Source organism: Adiantum capillus-veneris, chromosome 15, assembly GCF_014529385.1.
Source record: "Adiantum capillus-veneris isolate H3 chromosome 15, ASM1452938v2, whole genome shotgun sequence".
Lineage (NCBI taxonomy): Eukaryota > Viridiplantae > Streptophyta > Polypodiopsida > Polypodiales > Pteridaceae > Adiantum > Adiantum capillus-veneris.
In genome coordinates this window covers 23,596,276-23,618,042 of record NC_140945.1, presented here as the reverse complement: position 1 = coordinate 23,618,042, position 21,767 = coordinate 23,596,276, and the positions used below count along the sequence as shown (strand labels likewise).

General features: G+C 44.9%; 1 protein-coding gene across 8 annotated transcripts in view; it reads right to left on the bottom strand.

Annotated features, from left to right (window-relative positions):
• Nucleotides 1–21,024, bottom strand: part of LOC147440395 (F-box/LRR-repeat protein 4-like) — a 32,377-nt gene extending 11,353 nt beyond the window's left edge. For 4 of the 8 annotated variants that reach the window (XR_015190378.1, XR_015190377.1, XR_015190383.1 and 1 more), the window contains exon 1: nucleotides 19,621–21,024. Coding sequence is in view for 1 of the 8 variants with exons in the window: in XM_086530135.1 (XP_086386261.1) it covers nucleotides 19,666–20,988 (1,323 nt within the window). In the remaining 7 variants the exon portion in view is untranslated. Of the gene's footprint in view, nucleotides 1–18,428; nucleotides 18,855–19,620 lie in introns of all 8 variants that reach the window. The other 4 variants (XR_015190380.1, XR_015190382.1, XR_015190379.1 and 1 more) reach the window with 2 other exon arrangements.
• Nucleotides 21,025–21,767: the final 743 nt, after the last annotated feature.

Genomic DNA, 21,767 nt, shown 5'->3' with positions numbered 1-21,767 from the left:
TAAGCTGCAGGGAGCAAGCAATCTTTAGTCGCATTGACTTAAAAAGCGGGTATCATTAGATACACATAGCCCCTGAAGATGTCCATAAGACTGCCTTTCGCACAACTTTTGGAATTTATGAATTTTTGGTAATGTTGTTTGGCTTGACCAATGCTCTTGCCACATTCAATCGAATGATGGATCGAATTTTCAGCCCACACCGAGCTTTCACAGGAGTGTTCTTTGATGACATACTCGTCTTTTCAAAGACCGAGGAGGAACATCGAAAGCACTTGGATATAGTGTTTCAGGAATTGCAAAAGCATAAGTTGCATGTGAATGCAAAGAAGAGTGAGTTCTTCCTCACTGAGATAAACTATCTCGGCCATATACTCTCACACAACCAAGTGAAAATGGATCCCGCAAAGATCTAAGTCGTGCAAGATTGGCCAACTCCCACTACGGTACATGACCGTACGAAGTTTTCTGGGATTGTGTTCTTACTATCGGAGGTTTATCCGAGGCTTTGCTCAAGTAGCAAGACCACTTCATGACCTAACAAGGAAAGAGATCCCTTTCAAGTGGGGATCGAGACAACAAGGTGCCTTTGGTAGGCTAAAATACCTATTAAGCCATGGACCTATTTTGATAGTGCCAGACTTAAGGAAACCATTCGAGGTTCACTGCGATGCTTCAGGTGATTGCATCGGTGAAGTGCTTAACCAAGAAGCCCATGCAGTGGCTTATGAAAGTTAGACGACTTAAGGATGCAGAATTGCATGCCTCAATCTACGAGAAGGAACTTATGGCTGTGATCCACGCCTTGTCTACCTGGAAGCATTATCTTCTAGGAGCGGATTTTGTGATCAAAACCAAGCACCTGAGTTTGCGGTATTTTCTTACGCAACGGAAATTGTCTGAGAAGCAAATGAGATGGGCAAACTTTTTGTCCATGTTTCATTTTCAGATCCTCCATACGGCTGGGAGTAAGAATGTGGCTGCAGACGCATTGTCTAGACGGCCTAGGATGAACGCAGTTACTTCTGTGTATCACCAAGACTTGGAATCACTTCCAGAGTTGTATCCGAATGACCCAGACTTCTCCTCCACTTGGAATAAGTTACAGAACGGAGAGGATGAATATCTCTATTCTATTCGGGATGGTTACCTCTATCACCACCAAGCAATTTGCGTGGCAGAACCATTGAGAAAGAAATCATGGAAGAAGCACATGCTTCACCATATGCGGGTCATCAAGGAATTCTCCCTACGACCTTAGCATTGAAAAGATATTTCTTTTGGCCAAGCCTTAAAGCAGACATTGATCAATATGTCAAGGAATGCTTGGTTTGCCAAAAAGTAAAGTATGATCGGCATAAGACGCCTGGGTTACTCCAACCTTTACCTGTGCCTGATCAACCCTGGGAGAGTATAGCCATGGATTTTATTGTGGATCTCCCAAAGACTCAAACTGGAAATGATGCGATGGACAGATTTAGCAAGCAAGCTCACTTTATTCCAGTTAAGAAAGCAATGACAGCAGACCATATGGCTAGAATTTTTCTAGCACAGATCTTTAAGCATCATGGGCTGCCCAAGTCTATTGTGAGTGATCGAGATCCTCGCATGACAGGCAACTTTTGGCGTGCCTTGTTTGATAACCTTGGCACAAAGTTGAATTTTTCTTCTGTATATCATCCTCAAACGGATGGGCAGAGTGAGATAGCTAATTCCACAATATTCGATATGTTGAAATCTTATGTGTAAGAAAGACAGTCTGACTGGGAGAAGTATTTGCCCGTTGTTGAGTACGCGTATAACAATACCGTGCATTCATCTACAGGGAAAGCACCTTTTGAGATTCTCTATGGTAAGCCTTTGCTTCCACCGATCCTTGTCACTAAGGATAAGATTTTCGCAGCAGATGAGTTTGTCCGGGATTTGGACACGGCCTACGAGCAAGTTAAGAGAGCAATTTTGCGCTCTCAGGAAAAACATAAGAAAGCTACGGACAAGCACAGAAGGAATCTAGACTTAACAGTCGGTCAATTAGTCTTACTCAAGTTTTGAGAAGGCAAGACTAAAGAAACAAGCGACTCAAAAAGGGAAAGTGGTAAAACTTTCCAATCCCTATTTTGGGCCGTTTAAGATAATTGACCAAGTGAACGATGTGACGTTCCGATTAAACTTACCATCTAATTGAAAGATCCACAATGCTTTCCATGTTAGTTTACTCGGGCCATATATGGGACCGCCTCCAAGTCAGCCTATTGCTGAGGAACCTCCAGAGGTTGAGGAAACGGAAGAAATACTCCAATCGGAGCAGATCATTCATCATCACGAGCGGCCACTTAAGTTCGGGAAGATTACACGAAAGTATTTGGTAAAGTTTAAGAATTATTCTACTCTAGATGCTCAGTGGATGACTGAGCAAGAATTAGCATCCTATCCCAAGATTCTTGATGGATATGTACAAGCACTACAGTTGAGGACAACTGTTTAGAAGCCAAAGGGATGTTGCTAAATGGACTATTTTCTTATTTTCTCGAGTAATTTCTTTTTATCGAAATTAGGATATTTAAAGATCTGCACTTGAACCGTAAGGTTAGGAACTGTAGATCTACTGGAATTATTAAAAGCCATCAAGAACGGAAAACTCTGATGCGTCATATGATGGGTGACATTAAGCATCGTGAAGGGGTTTTACCGTTAGTTCGGTAGGAGAGACCGGGAAACGAATATTCTTGATGCGTCACGTGGTGGGGTGACGAGAGCATCGAAAAGGGAATATCTCGCTGGTCTGGCAAGAAACCCGAACTGGAAAGAGGATTACGTGTAAAGACGCAAGCACAAGAATAAAGATGGTTTTTGAGAAGCTTTTCTAAAAAAGCGGAATATTTTAACGAGTTTTCCGGGAAGAGCAGACGCTTTCCCGCGAGGAATCTATGTCTGCATTACATTTGTGCATGTGGTTGCATCCACGGACACCTGGGAAGTGCTGTGAAAGGCATTGTTTTAAACTTATAAGGTTTTATTGAGTTTTTGGGCAGGTTCAGACCAATTTTAAAATATGCCGGCCGCCCACTTAATAAGTGGGCAACCACTTAGAAAATAAAGCAACAAAAGCAGCCAACGGATTCTCAGTCCCTATTTCGGAACAGCACCAAAAAAAAAAAAAAAAAATCCGCCGCGATCTCTACGCGGCCAGCCTCTACTCAGTTATTCCTGTTGTGGCCAGGGAGCTATAAAAACACCACATGCCCTCACTCAAAGGAGTGGTTGCCAGCGCCAGCAAGAGAAGACTCTGCCGCCAGAAGACGCAAGAGATCGCGAAACTACGAAGCACGGAAGTCGCTTTTCCCGCGAAAGACTGATAGGTATCTATTGTGGAATCGCCATACAAATTGTTGTCCCGTGTTTGTGTGTGTGTTGCAGGTACTTCATCGTGAAGGAGAAGCGGGAAGGCTCCGGCCTACACTTGGGAATTCCGGAAACCGAATTCGGAAATTGTCTGCGGAGTCTCAACTCCGAGTACAGACGGAAAAAGGATTGAGAGCTTGTCTCTCGGATTTCCCTTACGGGAAGGAACGACCATCGAGTCAGGAAATTAGAACGGAGGGGTTTTCTCCGGTTCTTGTGCTTGTAAAAAGATTCTCCCTAATAAAGGATTCTCTTTAAGGGGGGGGACCAGCCCATCTTATGGTCCCAAATACTGTGTCGAACTTCTCCCTCAACTCTGTTTAGTTGAAAGATTGTTTATTTTCATCATGTTGATTATTCATGTGCGCTCCTGTTTGTGACACAATCTGGAAGTGAAGCTATGACAAGATGTTCGCCCACCGCATCTGCTTTTCGGATAGCTGCTTTTGTGACAAGAAGTAGCATAAACTCTGATGGTCTGTGAAGACAGTAAAATCCGCTCCGAGCAGGTCATGCCGCCACTGAGTAAGAGCATGGATAACCGCCAAAAGCTCTTTCTCATAAATTTGTGCTGTCAATTCCGGCCTTAAAACAATCGGCTCTCGTAAGCAATGACATGGCCTTCTTGCATTAAGACCGCACCCAGACTACGACCACAAGCATCACAATGTACTTCAAATGACTTCTACAAGTCCGGCAAAGTCAAAACTGGTCTTGTAGTCAATTTCTCTTTCAATATCTGAAAGCCAGTCACCTCTGTGGGTCCCCACGAGAAAGGTACTCCTTTCTGTGTCAAGATATGCAAAGGGGAAGCAACCTCTGCAAACTTTCTAATGAACCGCATGTAGTACGAACACAAGCCCTTCTGACTTCATAGACATTCTTCAAATCGGGCCAATCACGAATAGTCTCAATCTTGGCCGGGTCCATTTTCACTCTTGCTACTGACATAATGTGTCCGAAAAAGTGTATCTCTGGTAGGAAAAATTCGCTTTTCTTCGCATTAATCACCAACTTGTGATCTCATAATGCTTGAAAGACTTGTAGCAGTGTTCTATATGTTCTGCCTCATCCTTGGAGAAAACAATGATGTCGTCAAAGAAAGTGCCAACAAATAGTCTGTACTCTCGAAAAATCCTGTCCATCATCCAATTAAATGTCGCAGGAGCATTGATTAGGCCAAAAGGCATCACCAAAAACTCAAATAACCCAAAAGTCGTCCGAAAAGCTGTCTTGTAGACATCTCCCGACGCAATTCGGATCTGATGATATCCACTCTTCAAAATGATCCTGCTAAAGCACGAGGATCCCTGTAGTCGGTCAAGAATATCATTGATCCTAAGAATCGGAAGTCTGTTCTTGATGGTGACTTTGTTGAGAGCTCTATAATCGATGCACATTCTCCAACATCCGTCTTTCTTCAAAACCAAGAACACTGGAGAGCAATACGGTGAAGTACTAGGCTGGATGTCACGAGGACGTGCAACCGTTAAGAATGTCACGAGGACGTGGCAATTGCTAACCTTAGTTGTTGGTTTCTTTCCAATGAATTTTGTTTTATTTTTGAGACCTCTTTTTGAAGTTGCAAATGGTCGGACACTGTATGGCCAATGTGAACGGTAGTTTTACCCGCAGACGGGAAGTTGGTCGGCACTGGAATTCATATAGTAAGAGGATGTCAAGGCTCAGTGCAAGGTCATGTAGGTTCCCCCCGTCGCACTTAGCAAGTTGGTGGATACTAGGAAGTGAACTCAATAAAGGTACAATGTCAAGGTGGGGTCACCAAAGTAAAGTACCCGACAGCTCGGTTACATTGCATTTTTGGATGCGGTCCCAGTCGGCATTGTTGGTCAGATGACCAATGGGAGTCCAACGGAAGCATCCCCTAAAATTTAGGGAACTACTATTTTGGGCCATAAAATCTGTTCACGTCATTAGCTTCAGAATGACAAGGGGAACATTTCATTACTCTGTTGCAAAGTCAACTGATGCACCAGTTAAGAGATTTTTAAGTGAGAAGCCCAATGAGGGAAAATTGCATATATGAGTGCCAAGTGGCACTTTTTGGCCAATTTACCAAGTCTGGGAGAACAAAACTCGTAACTGACTTTTTGGAGCAGTTTTGGAGGCTAATAACTCTGATTTTCAGCCATTTCTCTCCATTTTTGAGCTTCCTGTTACTTTACCTACGACCAAGAAGCTCCTTTTCAGCATTGGAAGGCATCAGATGTGTGTTTACAGGGCTGTTTTGGTGCGTTTTCAGCGATACACAGGTTCTGGCAGCCATGGAAATCTTTCCCTTTTTGCATCTATTCATTCACAGATTACAGGTTAAGCGCAGAAGAGGGGGCGCTCGATTTATGCTTGGGGGATGCTTCATTGAGAACCTATCACAAGTTAAGAGCTATGGAGTGCTTTCTTTCCCTCTCATGTACAGTGTGGTGCTAGGAGTGATGCCATGCACACTACACACTGCTCTCTCTCTCCCCTACGTGCAGTTATGTGATGCCCCACAAGAGGGCTCTTCATTTGATTGATGTACAGCTATGTGGTTTCATGCTTTTGTGCTGAGGCAAGAGCCTCCTTGAGCAGGAACAGGGGTAGCTAACTCCTACTCCAAAGCAAGCACCGGTGAGGGTCATAACCTCACCGTACAGGTGCATTTTCAGCGCTGTGTATGCGCCGTAAATTGACTGTTTTTCAGCCCTACGGACGCCAGAACCATTCGGAATCGTGCCCCAATGGCAGAGGACAGTTAGGGGACTGTTTGGGGCTGAAAACAGGGCAAAAACCAGTAAATACAACATGCTCAATTTATTGTTTTTGGGCAGGAATCAGAGGATTTATGCCAGTGGAAGTGAGTTCCAGCAGGGGAATTGGTTTCGCGTAAGTTTCGGGGCTGTTATGCTACCGAAATTTGGCCAAAACAAGTGGTATCTAGCTGAATACAGGTAAAGAATTCCCAGGACTCTACTTTGTAATTTACCCTCTCAAAGAATAAAGAAATACCGAAAGGGGCACCAATTTTGGGGCCTACAGGTTGTCGGCGTTTGCTCGGAGCGTTCTAGCTTCCAAGCCGTGTGTGTACTTAAGTGTTAATTCCCGTCGCAGGTTCCCTTTGCAAAGTGCTCTGTGTGTGTCTAAAGTAAAGTAAAGAATTTCGGGAGAAAGCCAAAGCCTACCACCCCACGGGCCGGTTTCACTGGACAAGACCCTTCTCCAAGAGGTCTTTCACTTGGTTCATAATTTCTTCGTTCTGGGCTCGGCTCATACGATAAGGTGGCCGGTTCGGTGGTGTGCTTCCAAGTATCAGATCAATGTTATGATCCTCAGCACGAGGGGGTGGTAACTCGCCTGGCAGGCCCTCTGAAAAGCAATCGGCATGAGTATGGAGAAAATCCTGGCGTTCTTTATCAAGTTCAGACATATTTGTCCTATGCTCATCACTCAACTCTCTCAAAAAAATCGAGTAAACAAACAGACTGGATTTCATTAATTTTTGAGGCGGCAGAAGCCGATACAATAGGGACAGACTCGCCCTTAAGTTTCACATCAAGTACAATGGTTTGGCCCTTTTTTGTAGTCAAAATCGCTTTTCTCGCCCGATAGTCGACCATGGCGTTGTTCTTATGGTACCAAGGAATTCCCAAGAGGACATCACAACCTTCCAAGGGCATTATGTAGAAGTCCTCATGCCCCAAATACCCCTGACAATGCAACCGAAGTTTGCCAATGACGGGTGTAATGGCTACGTCCCTGCTAGATGCCGCTAGAACCGCCTCTGCTAGTGGTCCCATCCGATCGGGTGTGATCTCGAGCCGCGCCGCCAATTCATGTAAAATGAAGTTGGCCTTGGCTCCTCCATCAAAGAAAACCAGGGCTTCTTGGTCTTTCACTTTGCCCCAAGCTCGGCAAAGTTTTGTACTCTCATCAATGGTGCTTGGGTCAGTACCCATGCAATCTGGAACCGGTCCTACTTTCATCTTGCCTTTTCGTCCACGTTCCTCAGCTTCTTTCGAACCCTCAAGCTCGTCTTCATCCTTCTTGTTATGTTCTTTCGGTGCCTTTTTAGGGCACTTCGCGAAGATATGCCCAGTTTCCCTGCATCCAAATCACTTCCCCTCTTTGATGTAGAGAGCTCTCTCCCGAAGAGTAAGCTTGGGTCGTGCATCCTTTTCTTTCTTTTCTGGGTTGCTCTTCTTCTTTCTACTTTCATTAGTTCGAAGTCTGTTCGTTCATGATTTCATCTGTGGGGCAGGTCAAACTGCCTGAGTGAATGGCAAAACCCGGTTTCGCATGACTCATCAATTTCTGAATGGAATCAAGAAAGCGAAAGCCATGAGTATCCAATTAGGGCACTTCGCAAAGATATGCCCAGTTTCCCTGCATCCAAAGCACTTCCCCTCTTTGATGTAGAGAGCTCTCTCCCGAAGAGTAAGCTTGGGTCGTGCATCCTTTTCTTTCTTTTCTGGGTTGCTCTTCTTCTTTCTACTTTCATTAGTTCGAAGTCTGTTCGTTCATGATTTCATCTGTGGGGCAGGTCAAACTGCCTGAGTGAATGGCAAAACCCGGTTTCGCATGACTCATCAATTTCTGAATGGAATCAAGAAAGCGAAAGCCATGAGTATCCAAGCCTCAAGGGTTTTCAAAAAATATTGAAACCAGTATCAAAACTAGAATCAAGCAATCTCAAATCGGCACCAAAACAAGTTCAAAACAGATGAATTCTATTTCAAACAAATTCTCAAACAAAGTACTTGTAAGGATTGCGGGTTTTGTAACAATTCCCATGTGCAACCGCTCTCCATGTGTCAAACTACAGTTGTGTGTTGTGTTGCCTACCATGTAACAAACTACTGACGTGTCAAAGTGTTATGTCCCGCTCACAGGAGAGGGGATCTAGCCCAGATGCCGTCAGGATGGGCGTCCAGTGTCTGGACGGACCTAGTGTGAACACGGCTAGTGTGGCCGGCCATTATTATAAAAGGGAGGCCAAGGCCTCATTTGCAGTTGTCGACCCCCACTGGCAGAGTGCCAGTGGTTAGCCGACGAGGCTAGGAGTGCGCGAGGTCACCTCGAGGAGGTGAGGCCGGGTTGGTATGGGATGCTCGGTCTTACAGGTGCACGCCTACGTCCTCGGACGCCGACCCCAGCACGGAGGAGCTACCAGATGGTGGCTATGATCGGGTGGTTCGTCCGACGCGTATCTGTAGGCAGTCTGTGTAGCCGGGAGATCCATTCTCCGCGTTCGTTTCATGGTATCAGAGCCGGCTTGGCTACGGGATGGACTATGTGCACACCTACAGACTGGTTTAAGTCGGATAGTCTTTATTTCATGCAGTTTTTTATGATATAATTGTTTAATCAATTATTTTCTTCTCATAAACATGTATGCAGGTGAAAATTAAAGTTTGGTCGCTGATTTTTGATTAAAAAATCAGCACATCAGGAGGTGAAAATGCTGAAAATCATAGTTCCTTCACTAGTTTTGCTGATTTTCGACGAAAATCAGTGAATTCTTTATTAAGTGACTGATTTTAGATTAAAATTCAGCATGCATCCTCTTAAAGCTTTCTCTGTAATCTCCTTCTCCTCTGTGCGAAGGAGAGAGAGAGAGAGAGAGAGAGAGAGAGAGAGAGAGAGAGAGAGAGAGAGAGAGTGCTACCTCTCTCTTTGCTTGGGGGTGACCAGCTATAGAACGAAGAGCCAAGGCTGCGTTAATTCTCCAACGTGGAGGAGTTTGTATGCAATGGCTCTAGGGTGGAGGTCATGGCGTGTGTTGGGCACGGAGGGCCACGCACTCGGCAGTTGCTTCATCCTTTGCGCCTCTCTCTCCACGCGTCGGCAACTCCAGAAGCCTTCGCTGAATTTTTTTTTACGCTGGCAGATTTAGGCCTTGCATTGAGTTTCGACGCCATATTTTGTCTAATAAATTGACCTTTTTTTTTATTAAGGGTGCCCAGGACACTTTGGTTTTTTTTTTTTAAGGTATGAAACCTGTCATTTGTTAAAAACTCACTTACAGAGCTTTGTAAGTTACAGAGAATTCACTTTTAAAGTTCTTTGCTTGTCTCCCGAGCTCTCCCGAGCTCACTTGCTCACACTCCCGCGCTCCCGCCATCACCTGCTCGCCTTGACACTCACGCCGACGCGTAGAGCTCTTCAAACTTCAACTTTTCGTGAATGGAAAGTGCAAAAAGGGCCCAGTTTTGCGTGAAAATTCCAGTTTTTCCACGCACTCCGCCATGGATTCCTCCAGCTCAGATGTGCAACGTGACGAGCGCCAGGTAATATCCAAATTCCATTCACGCATGCTCTCTACACATGGATTACAAGTACTTTCCAGAGTTTCGACCAGCGTGTTACCGCTCTGGAAAACGCGAATGTTCAGACGAACCTTCGCTTGGCCTCTCTCGAAGGGGTCGTGCAGGGGCTCAATTCCCGACTCTCTACTCTCGAAAATATGGCTCAGTCGACGACTACGCGTATTTCCGAGGGGGAACCCATCTCCAGCAATTGCGAACACAGATTGCTGCTTTTGGGCGTCCACAGGGTGGTCCGACTGCCACAATTCCGTACAAAACTACAAATTTCTCAGGGGAAGAGAAGGAGTGTACGGAACTGGCCGTCAATAACTGGCTGCACCAGTGAACCACGTATTGTGATCTCCATGGGGAGCATGATGAACGGAGGATTCAGACGATTCCTCTCTATCTGCGCAGTAAGGCGCTCACCTGGTGGCGCGACATGACAGAGAAGCCTACGACATGGGTTGATTTTTGTGTGAAATTCAAGAGGGATTTCGCTAAAATGGACCCTTTGAAAGCTTGTGCCAATCTACAGTCTTTCGATGAAAACTCTGTCTTTTGATAAATATACGACAGCTTTCAAAGAGACGCTCACCTTCTACAAGGTGGATTCTACGCACGCTGTGCACATGTATCTGCTGGGATTGCATGAGGATTACCGTTGGGCCTTAATTAAGGACAAAGCCCCAACTGATGTGGAGGATGCAGTGACAAACGCCAGGACGTTCCATTTGATAAATGGAGCGAATTATGAGAAGAAAAGAACTGCAGACCATCAATCCGATGAGGGTGCTTCGAGGAAGCGACCCCGACTCCAGCATAAGTCCAAATCATCACCCATATCTTCTCAGGAGAAGAAGAAAGCCATAAATGCTTCAATTGCTGATGCAGTGAAGAAGGGGGCTTGCTTCGGATGTGGCCAGACCGGTCACCAAATCAAGGATTGCCCCAAGAAGAAGAAGACGCAAAAACCGTAAGGTCGTCCTTCGGTTTAGATTCATGAGATCTCAGGTAACTCTGATGTTGTTCAAGTTGAAATCCATCATTTAGTGCACAGTTTATGCCCTAATTGTACTTTTAGTACCAAAGTGTTTGATAAGCACGATCTTCTCCGTTTCCCCGGGAAGATCAATGGTCACGACGTGACCGTACTCCTTGATAATGGAAGCTCACACAATTTTGTGGATACAAAATTGGTGCAGAAACTGAGCCTGCAGACGCGGGACAGTGACGATGAGTATCGTGTGAAGATGGCTCATGGCGTGGATACAGATGTATGGAATCGGATGGTTCCAGACTTGTCGCTCAAGCTAGCTGATTACAAAGAGAACCTGGATTTCCACATCATGCGCCTGGACAGAGTAGATGTTTTAGGAATTCCATGGTTTTATGATAAACAAGACTCATTGTATATAGACTATGTACATCACTCTCTTGTTTTTGTTAAGCAGAACATGCCTCATGTCTCTGTGTCACTTTGTAATCAGAAGTCTGTAAATAATGGTTTTGCAATACCAGTTGTTACTGCTTTGGAAATGTATAAAGAAATAAAGTCTTCTGACGTTGACTTTTATCATTGTGTACCATCTGCTTGGTTTGATTCATTAGTGCTTAGTACTTCATGTTCTTCTGTTGAACTTGGGGATTCCAACGAACCCAACCTTATCCGAGGAATCATGACTGATTTCGAGGATGTTTTTCCCGATGATATACCTCCTAGCTTGCCGCCTTCGAGAGGAGTAGATCATGACATTGAGTTGGTGACTGGTAGCCAACCCTTCTCAAAGCAACCCTATCGGTTTAGTAAAACCGAAGAGGACGAGATTCAGCGGCAGTTGAAAGATTATCTCGACAGGGGTTTTGTCCGACCAAGTAAGTCCCCGTGGGGAGCGCCAGTGTTACTTTCTCGAAAGAAGGATAACACTATGCACTTCTGCGTGGATTACAAGGGGTTGAATAAGCTCACTGTCAAGAACAAGTATCCGCTCCCGCGCATGGACGATTTGATAGATCAGCTCCATGGAGCGTTGTATTATACGAAGATAGACCTGCGATCAGGCTATCATCAGATACGGATCAAACTGGAAGATATTCCTAAGACAGGCTTCCATACACGTTAAGGTCACTACGAGTTTTTGGTCTTGCCTTTTGGTTTCGCCAATGCTCAAGCTACGTTCCAGTAGATGATGAATGATCTGCTGTGGGCATTTTTAGGCAACTTCGTTGTTGTATTTCTCGATGATATCTTGATCTACAGCCGAAGTTTATCTGAGCACCTAGTGCATATACGCATTGTTCTCGAAGTACTGAGAACTGAGAAGCTTTACGCTAAGGCTTCTAAGTGTGAATTCTTTAAGAAAGAGCTTCTGTACTTGGGTCACATCATTACTCGCGATGGAATTCGCGTTGACCCTGAAAAATTGGATAAAGTGCGAAATTGGCCCATTCTGAAGAATGTACGCCAAGTAAAGTCCTTTTTAGGCTTTACTGGATTCTTTCGCAAGTTTATCAAGGATTACTCTAAAGTTGTTGCTCCGCTTACGCAACTTTTAAAAGGAGGGGTGAAAGGGCCGAAGACTTCAAGTACCGCACGACCCACACATCAGAGTGGGCCGGCGAAGAGTCCCTTCTAGGATTCCGGATGCTATTGGCGATCTCCCTCGACGCCATACAATTCGGTTCCAGTACCTCATTTTGAAAAGGAGGGGATGTCACGTGACACATCCAACCCTATGTGTCCATGGACAAGCTACAGCGTGATCAGGGTTCAATCAATCCAGTCAGTCTAGATTTAGAAGTGATCTGGCACTCTTGTGAGTCTATTCGTAGACCATGAAGCCCAGTCACTTAGTGTAGATGCATATCCTCTGGTTGCACACAGCATGATCATCAGTATTCCCTTCAAAATCCATCAGATTCAGTCAAGGGCATTTTCCAATGCATTTAGCCTATTTTCCCTATTTTTGACATTTTTCACTTATTATTTTTAAGTGACTTTCCAACAAGAGTAGGTAGGCAATTTTGCTAAGAAAATATATAAGCAAACCCAAGTTAGCACTAAATGGCAGAAGAGGCAGCAGGAGCACGTGCTCAACAGGCATCTTCTCAGCAAGAACCCGCAGTACCCTCAGCGCCCGCGAGCCTTGGTGACCTCCCTCCCCAAGCCTAGCATTTTCAATCTGCCATCGCCAGCACCCACCATTGATTGGCGTTTTCAGCTTTACTGGACCACAGCAGATACACTCAGCCCTAGCGTTTTACTGACGCTACAGAACAACCCTAGCGTTTTCTATGTTCAGCCCAATCTGCAGCAGGAGGCCAACGTTTTACTAACGCTACAATCAGCCATCAGCATTTTTGGTTTTCAGCCCCGTTGTAGCAGATGCAGCAGCGTTTTCAGCATACAGGATTAGTAGCAGATTCAGCCCTAGAAGCATTGCAGAAGACCCCCATTTTCAGCCCATAAAAACGCAGCCAAAACAGATATTTTCAGCCACCTAAACAGCCCCGAAATTCAGCAGATAGAAGACCACAGATTTCAGCCCTAAAGTCGTCGTCGTCATCACCGTCGTCGTCATCGGCATAGTCCCAAGTTGCATCAGTCCATTGCATACGCATTGTACCACTTTATGCAATCAATAGTAGACCACTCTCGCCGACGCGAGAGTGGGGCCTTCGGAGGAGGGTTTTACAATGTCTCTGGTGTCGTATCTCTCTTCTCTCTCTATCTCTCAGTCTCATACATTTGAACGCACAGTGTCCATTCACTTTGTTCGTGTCATAGCACTTTCCATTAAGAACGAAAGGCTCTCCCTTCCATAAAAACTAAAAGGAACCTTGAGCACAGTTCGGAGCACTCATCTTGAGCAAAGCGCAAACAATCATTCCGCTGCACCTAACACCTCAAAAACCTCAAGAACTCAAGAACCCCAAGAACCCAAGACCGGCACAAGAACCCAAGTTCCTCGTGAACTTAAGAACCCACGACTTCAGTGGATGGTCATCACTCAAAGCGGAATGGATACTTCACTTGGAGGTGGTGAGCATGGGAGTGCCGAAGAAGAGTTTTCCCCACCAGGAGGTTTTTCTGACCCTCCCCCTTCCCCATCTACGCAAAGGATTGCACCAGATCCTATGGCAGCTTTCGACAAGATGATGATGGACAGGAAGTTAGAAAGCCAAGAAAGAATAGCAGCCATAAAGCGTAAGTACCAAGAATGGAAGCTATAGCAAGTGAACGCGAAGAAAGAATGGCAGCCATAGCAAGTAAGTACGAGCAAGCACGCTTGGCGGCCACAAAAAGAAACGTAGAATTGGATCACAAGTCCACAAAAAGACAAGCAAAATTTGATTGGGAGAACAAAGCAAGAAAAGAGAACAGCGACCAACACATGAAAGAGTTTTTGCGACTTTTTTCTATTGTGCACGCGCAATTTGAACAGAATCAGGAGAAGGAGACTCTTTCAGTCTTTTCTTCTCCCAAGCATGACACACATGATTTGGATGATACTGACAAGCATGATCAATTGCATGATGATGATAAGCATGATGATGAGCATGATCAAGATGTGATTTCTCACAAGCATGATGATTTGTAGGGAAAAGGTGTGATTGTTCACAAGGATGACGGTTTAGTTGATGCTTTTTCTAGCGAAGCTAACCTCATTGCAGATTCGATCGATAACCAAGAACCGATCTTGCATCTCGAGCCTAGGTCCAAAGAACCCCCACAGGAAGTATTATGTGTTCGAATGATTAGTCAGCACGCATTGTTCGAGTGTTTCATTCGTGATCGTTTCCTATATTTTAGTCAGCGTCCTCATGTGATCCCTTTTCAAAGGCATGCCATATTGTACATCGAGCACGATTCCCTCATGAATGAGCACGGATATATGCAGATGATTCATGAAAAGATGAAATGTTTACATTCAAGGAATTCACATTCCATGTCTCTTCCTTCGCATGACACAGTATCAGAAAGAGCACAAGAAGGATTGAGCATCAAGCATCGACATTTCCATTGTGATTTGCCACAGTTGATTGATTTAGATCAAAAAGTCAAGATTTGACCTTATTGTTTGCGTGTGTTTGATGAACGGTTTGGCACTCAATCACTTTGTTCATCTGCATCGCATGCACAGTTTTTTTGAAGGAATAGTATTTTCCAGTCACTTTACATGGAATGGGTATGTTCATATTTTTGTGTTGGAAGTGGTTTCAGGAATTTTCAGCCTTGGAGATTCTTGAAGAAGGAAGAAGCATGACTATCGTCGAAGTTGAAGCATTGAAGGAGCCTCAGAAGACTTTGTCGCTTTCGGCGCGGCCCAAAGAAGCAAGCCTTGCAGACCTTTATAAAGTTCAAGTATCAAATGACCCACGCATCAGAGTGGGCCGGCGAAGAGTCCTTTCCAGGATTCCGACAGTTGTTGGCGATCTCCCTCGACACCATACAGTTCGGTACCAGTACCTCACTTTGAAAAGGAGGGGATGTCACGTGCACATCTAACCCTATGTGTATGTGGCCAAGCTACTTCATGACATGGATTCAATTCAGTTAGCTTAGGAAGTGTTCTGGCACTTTTGTGAGTCTGATCGCAGATCGTGTATGCCGAGGCACTTAGATTAGATGCATATCCTTTGGTCACACACAGCATGACCATCAGATTACAGTCAAAACCCATCAGTAGCATTTTTACAAGACATAGACCTATTCTCCCTATTTTTGACATTTTTCACTCATTATTTTTAAGTGACTTTTGTTGGAAACTGGGTAGGGCACTTTTCACAAGCAAGTATATATAGAAACCTAGCGCTAGCATTCTACAGCAGAAGAGGCAACAGGAGCACCTTTGTTCAACAAGCACCTTCTCAACAGAACCCCCCAAGACCAACCTAGCGTTTTTGCCAAGCAAAGACCTAGCGTTTTTCATCCACAGTAGAAGCCAACGTTTTTGCACTGCAGTAGCCTGGCGACAGCAGAAGACAAATCAGCCCTAGAGTTTTGCATTTGCAAGACAACCGGCGATAGCAGAACCAGCAAAAGCCCTAGCGTTTTTGCAAGGAGACGAAATTCAGCCTAGCGTTTTTGGATCAACAAGACCGACCAGCGTTTTTGTAGTTCCATCGCGACAATATCCACAGAGGCATCAGTGTTTTCAGTTTGTAGCAGTCAAACATCGCAGAAGAAGTCCCGAGCCTCGCAGATCTCACCTTCCCGCAGCAGATCCTCGCCGCGCGGTCAGATCCAGTGTAGTTTGCAGTTTCAACCCAGAAAACGCAGATTTCAGCATCTGCATTTTCAGCGCGTCGCCATCGACATCGTCACCGACACAGAGTCAGAATTCATCAGATAAAGATTTGCAGATTTCAGCCATTAGCATTTCCAGATTTCAGCCCATCTCGTCATCGTCCCTCATCGTCATCGACATCGTCGGCAAGTCCAAGCATTGTAGAGATTTGTGCAATCAATAGTAGACCGCTCTCACCATAGAGTGGGGCCTTCGGAGGAGGGTTTTGACAAATTTCTGGTGTCCTATTCTTCTCTCTCTATCTCTCACTCTCAGCACCTTCATTCATAATGTTCACCCACTTTGTTTGTGTCCATTGCACTCTCACTAAAGGAAGGGAAGGCTCTCCCTTCCGTAAGTAAAAGGAACCTTGAGCACAGTTCGGAGCACTCATCTTGAGCAAAGTTCAACATTCACTTCCGCTGCACCTTACATCCTCATTTCATTGCCTTCATTAAACACCCACTTGTTATCTCACCTTCTACATTATCGCTTTACACCCTCAGTTTAGCCTATGCTTAGAGCTAATGTTATTGCTCATTGTCTATTGTCATTGCTCGCTAATTGATTCGTGTAGCCCATCACATCTCATGCTGCTCACCTGCCGATTGTGGAAGGCATTGAATGCCTGAAGCGGCCATCCCAAAAGTTGCTCCTGCAGTCCCAACCTACGTGACCCAATGCTCATGCTTTGCCCTAGCTTCCTCACACAACCGCCGTTCTGATTAAGTGCCTAGGCTCACAACTCAACCTGTTGCGCTACTCTCATCCTCTACAAGCACCTGTAGCCTTGCTCGCCTCCATTCTCAACTAGCCAACATGCTCCCGCCTTGGTGAACCCTGCATAAGGGCCTTCAACGAAAGTCCCATTGCTAATCCCACACACACACATGAGATCACCCTTGCGGGCTGAGCGTCCTACAAAGCACAACCTTTCAAGCCTTACCACCATACAGTTGCACCACTCCTCTCCCCAGCATCGGCACTCTCCACAGTTGCGAGCATCGGCGTCTGCAACAACCAGCCCTGCCCACGCTGTCGCGCGTCTCTATATCAGTAAACTGCCTAGTGCGGTCGTCATCAGCTGCTGTTGCTACTAAATCTTGCATTTGTGTATCAATAAGCTTCAGACACTTGCTATGCATTGATCTCGCCATTGCCACCTGTAGCTGCTCGCTCGCAAATCACTAGCACCAGATCCAACTCGTCAACAAGGACAAAGCTTTGTTGTCATTTTTTTATTTTATTTTTTTCTTACAATTATCCATTAAAACCTTGGTTTCCACCAAGCTTCAACAGTGGTCACTCCACACCACCTACGGGACATTTCCCACAGTAGGCAACCGCTCGAAGGGCCAAAACGAGTTGAAGACAATTCAAAACACCTTTCTTTGTGAAGAGTGGCTTCACTATAGGTGAAGAGGTGCTTCACTAAACCACTAATGATTGAATTGATCAAATGGCTACCAACAGCAGTACTTCAAAATCGAAGCCGGAATATTCGCCTGTATCAGCTAGACACAAGCCCAAGAATTTGAGAAGTAAATTCATTTCACAGCAACAACCAATTCAAGAGCAGATTCGATTGTGGAATCCTCGACCTCCCATTGCTCTATCAACACCAATACCTACACCTATGGAAGAAAACGGCGAAAATGACCTCGACCAAGCAAATAAAGCTTATGCACATAGCTTGGTCAATAAAGTTTTAAACTTTTGATGCCTATTTTTGTAAAGCACTCGTTTGTGTCTCTATGCTACCCTCTATGTGTTTGTAAGGGAAGAATTTGTGTGATCTCACCTTGTGTTCGGGGGATCTAATGTTCCATACCCTACATGTGTTCCACGGGAGGATTGTGTATACCTACATCCTGATGTGTGAGGAGGAACTTGTGTGCCTACACCCTATGTGTCAAGGGGAGGCAAGTTTATGTTTCGTCATCCTCGTTTGTTGTTTGAGGGGAGGAAATTGTGAATATGTGAGTGCTATTTTGTGTATCCAAAACCCACAAAGGGGAGGATTGTAAGGATTGCGGGTTTTGTAACAATTCCCATGTGTCAAACTACATTTGTGTGTTGTGTTGCCTACCATGTGTCAGCCTACATGCATAAACATGTGTTAACCTGCGTGTCAATACCATGTGGCCTATGTAACTCTATATAAGAGCACTTTTGTACAAACTTCAACAACGAATCAAGTATCTAATTTGCATGTGTATTTACCTATCTTTCTCGAGTTATTTTAATCACTAGTTATCATCGTTTAATGACGAACGGCTCTTTTCATTATCAGCCCTAAAACCATACGGTCTTAAATACAAATAAATTTTATTTTGGGTTTGTCTCTGTCAGTCAAACTTTAAGGACGATTGCTTGTCTTTCTAGAGAGAGTGAGCAATAGTAGAAGAATCAACGCTCAAAACACGTAACCAACCTGCCGACAACAACATCCATGGTCGTGTCTTTAGATCGACCTTAACATTTCTTACGATCCGTGGATGATAGCTCATGCTGGGCTGCTGGTGGGGTCTTGTTTGGCTCTGCACAGTGCACAACATAATCAAGATATGCATTTTCTGTCACTTACACAAGCGAGAGTCTTTGCAACCCTACTTGTGGGTTTACCCCTAGTCTTATATGGTGAATTGGGGTCCTATATGGTGGCTTGGGGTGCATTTTCTTGGATTCTGCAGGTCCCTGGTTCTTGTCTGACTTGTGAGGGGGCAGCTTCTCAGAAGTCAGCAGATGAGACATGCTGCCAGCTACTATCCATAGTTTTGCCTACAACCCCACGAGACTATTTTCCCTACTAGCACCTGCTATATTGAGAGAGAGATGCATGTGAAGTTTTTCTTTCACCCTGCATTGGCACAATAACATAATCATCGAATTTTCAACAATCTTATCAGTGAAATGAAGCTGTTAACAATACCAAATGCAGATTAGACACAACACTGCGTCAAACATTGAAGAACAAAGAAACTTCTGCCACAGTTTCTTCTAAGCGCATCATATACGCCTTTGACACAACACACAAAATGTTTTCAATCTCAAATGGCTCACGGGACCAAGTTCAAAAACATGTACAGTCGGGAATGCAAAATGTCATGAGTAGCCAAAACATTCCTGTATGTTTGCCCACTTGAACCATCCAAATCTTGATAACCACTCCAAAAAACCACACAAACATACAATCAAGTGCAATTAAAGCTCCCTTCCTCAAAGAAAACTCTAAACCAAGGCAGTTTTCAAGCCTTTAGGGCACAAAGATGATGAAGCTTGAGGCCTAACAAAAGAAAAGCATACAACTTCAGTATACCCTCTTGTGACTTCTGTATGGAAGATAAAAGTGCAAAGTGCAGGACTGGCAGACCATAGAGATAGAGAGCAAGCAAAGGGTTCAAGATAGAGTGGTCAATCTTTCTTTGATACATGATATTTCACTAGTTTAAAGACCTTAACAAGGCCCCATTTCTACAAATTTTCGGTGGCTTTCATGACTCAAAAGTGCAGAAATGACATGTCTGAGAACCTCCAATGTGTTTCATGCAATTAGGCATTCACATTAAAGGAGATATAGATTAGATTCACTACTTACTGTACTTCAGAGATAAAGATAGGACTACCTTATATACAATCGTGAACGACATTGAACAATTTGAATAGCGCCATCATAGCCACTCTATCTTGCACTTGCTCTCGATCATCTTCAAGGAATTCACAGAAATCCATTGGCGTAGACCTCTGTCCAATCCAAGATACTCCAGAGTAGGGCACATAATTGCCATCTCTTCAACATCATCGCTATAGACATTATAGCATGCTGCCAAAGTAAGTGCTTGCAAGGCCTTATGCTGGAAGAAACTGCGCACACCAAGCCCTGTAACTAATTCACAACCTGTGAGCACGAGCTCTTTGAGGTCTTTGCAGTTGTCTGAGATGGCAATGACTGTTGAATCAGACACATTGATGAGCCATGCCAAATTAAGTTTTTGCAAAGAAGAAATGGAAGCAAGAAGGATGCCACCAGTGTCTGTGATTCTTGGTCCACACTCCGGTAGATAGAGCACCTGCATAGACCTCATTTGGCTAAGTGGCTCCATGCCCTGGTCCGTTATCTGATCACATTCTGAAAGGTCAAGTTTTCGCAAGGACGTTCCTGCTCTACCATAGCCAATGAAGGAAAGACCAACATCAGTCACTCGTGTACAGCCCTTAAGAAAAAGGAATTGCAAGCAACCTGCGTCTGCAATCGCTTGCAATCCTGTATCAGACACCTTGTTACATCTAGACAGGTCTAAGTAAGTTAAAGAAGTGCAGAATTTTGCAATAGCCATGGCCCCAACATCCCCAATGCTTTGTCTCCAACGCAAGGAGACCCTCTGCAGACTAGGACAGCCTGAGGCCATGGCAGAGATCCCAGTATCGCTGATAGCATCATATTCGTACTCTTCGGAAAAGTTGAGAGAGACAAGGTCTCTGGATTTGGGTAGAGTGAGAATGAGAGTTTGGAGGTGAGTGCACGTGCGAGCAACAAGGGCAAGGTCTGCATCGCAAAGGCCTCGACGGCCCTCAAGGTGGAGCAGAAAGGGAAAACGCGGTAGAAATTGATGAAGAAGATGAGGGTCCAGAATGCGCAGACTTGAACGAGTGAAACCTTCGAGCCTGTACCATCTCTTGCTCACTTGAGAGCATGCTTTGCGATCTACCGTGCTGCGCACTCTTCGGAGAATGTGGCCAAGCTCGTCGTCACTTAGACGCTCAATGCAGTGATGGGCGCTTCGACTCGGTTCATTTTTGTCCTCATCATCATCCTCCTCTGCCTCATTGCAGCCCTTGCTCTCCACATCTGCTTCCATTTTGGATGACGAGAATAGAGAGCAGACCCCCGCCCCTTCGACATCGTGCCGCATTGGCTTCTCACCATCCGGACGCCTTCTCTTTAGGGACTGCGAAAGGGCAGAGAGCATTTTCGTGGCTTTTCCACCATTCATGCTTTGCGTAAAACTGAACGAGCTCGCATGACCCGCCTACGGCAGGTCTCGTTCGTTCTTACCAACGGGCGGCTCATTAATAGACACTTTACAATGGTCAGAATTATGCGTCCGTGAAGCCTACAGCTTGCTCCATTGCACTCGTGGAGGCTATGTAGGAAGTTGTCTTATGATCGGAGAAGCCCAAGTTGAGCTTGTCGCGACAACATTTGGTTGAGCACATCCTGGTATAGGTAAATGGTTGACCTACATGCCTTACTTCCTCTTTGTCTTCAATGTCCTAAGGACATCCTATGCAACCATACATATGGCCTTGTCACAGGGCATTGAAAAGCAGCCAACATTCAGAAAAGCCTTCCTCAAACTAAGGTGATTATCATAGAAGGATTTTTTTTGTGAAGTTAAAGTAGTTCAAGACGTCTTGAACCATCTCTATGCCCTTAATTGGCCACCCTAGGGCAAAACCCCCCTCATTAATTTTTGATGCAAAGGCAAAGCTTGTTGCTAGCTTTGATCATGGATGCAAAGATGTTTGGCATGGCCAGCTCTTTGTTGGTCAAGAAGCCGGCAGAGATATCTATCTCTCTACCTTGGAATTTTGCATTTGAATTTTTGTTAGGGCAAGGCTCTTATGCAAGTTTTTTAGAGTTAGATGATCAATACTCACCACAAGTAGGACTTCGAGCTCTTAAGTCGATCGAGACGCGATTGTACATGGTGAAGCAAGGCTTCTACACATAAGATGTTTTTTGCATAGAAAAACCACACCACGGGATGCT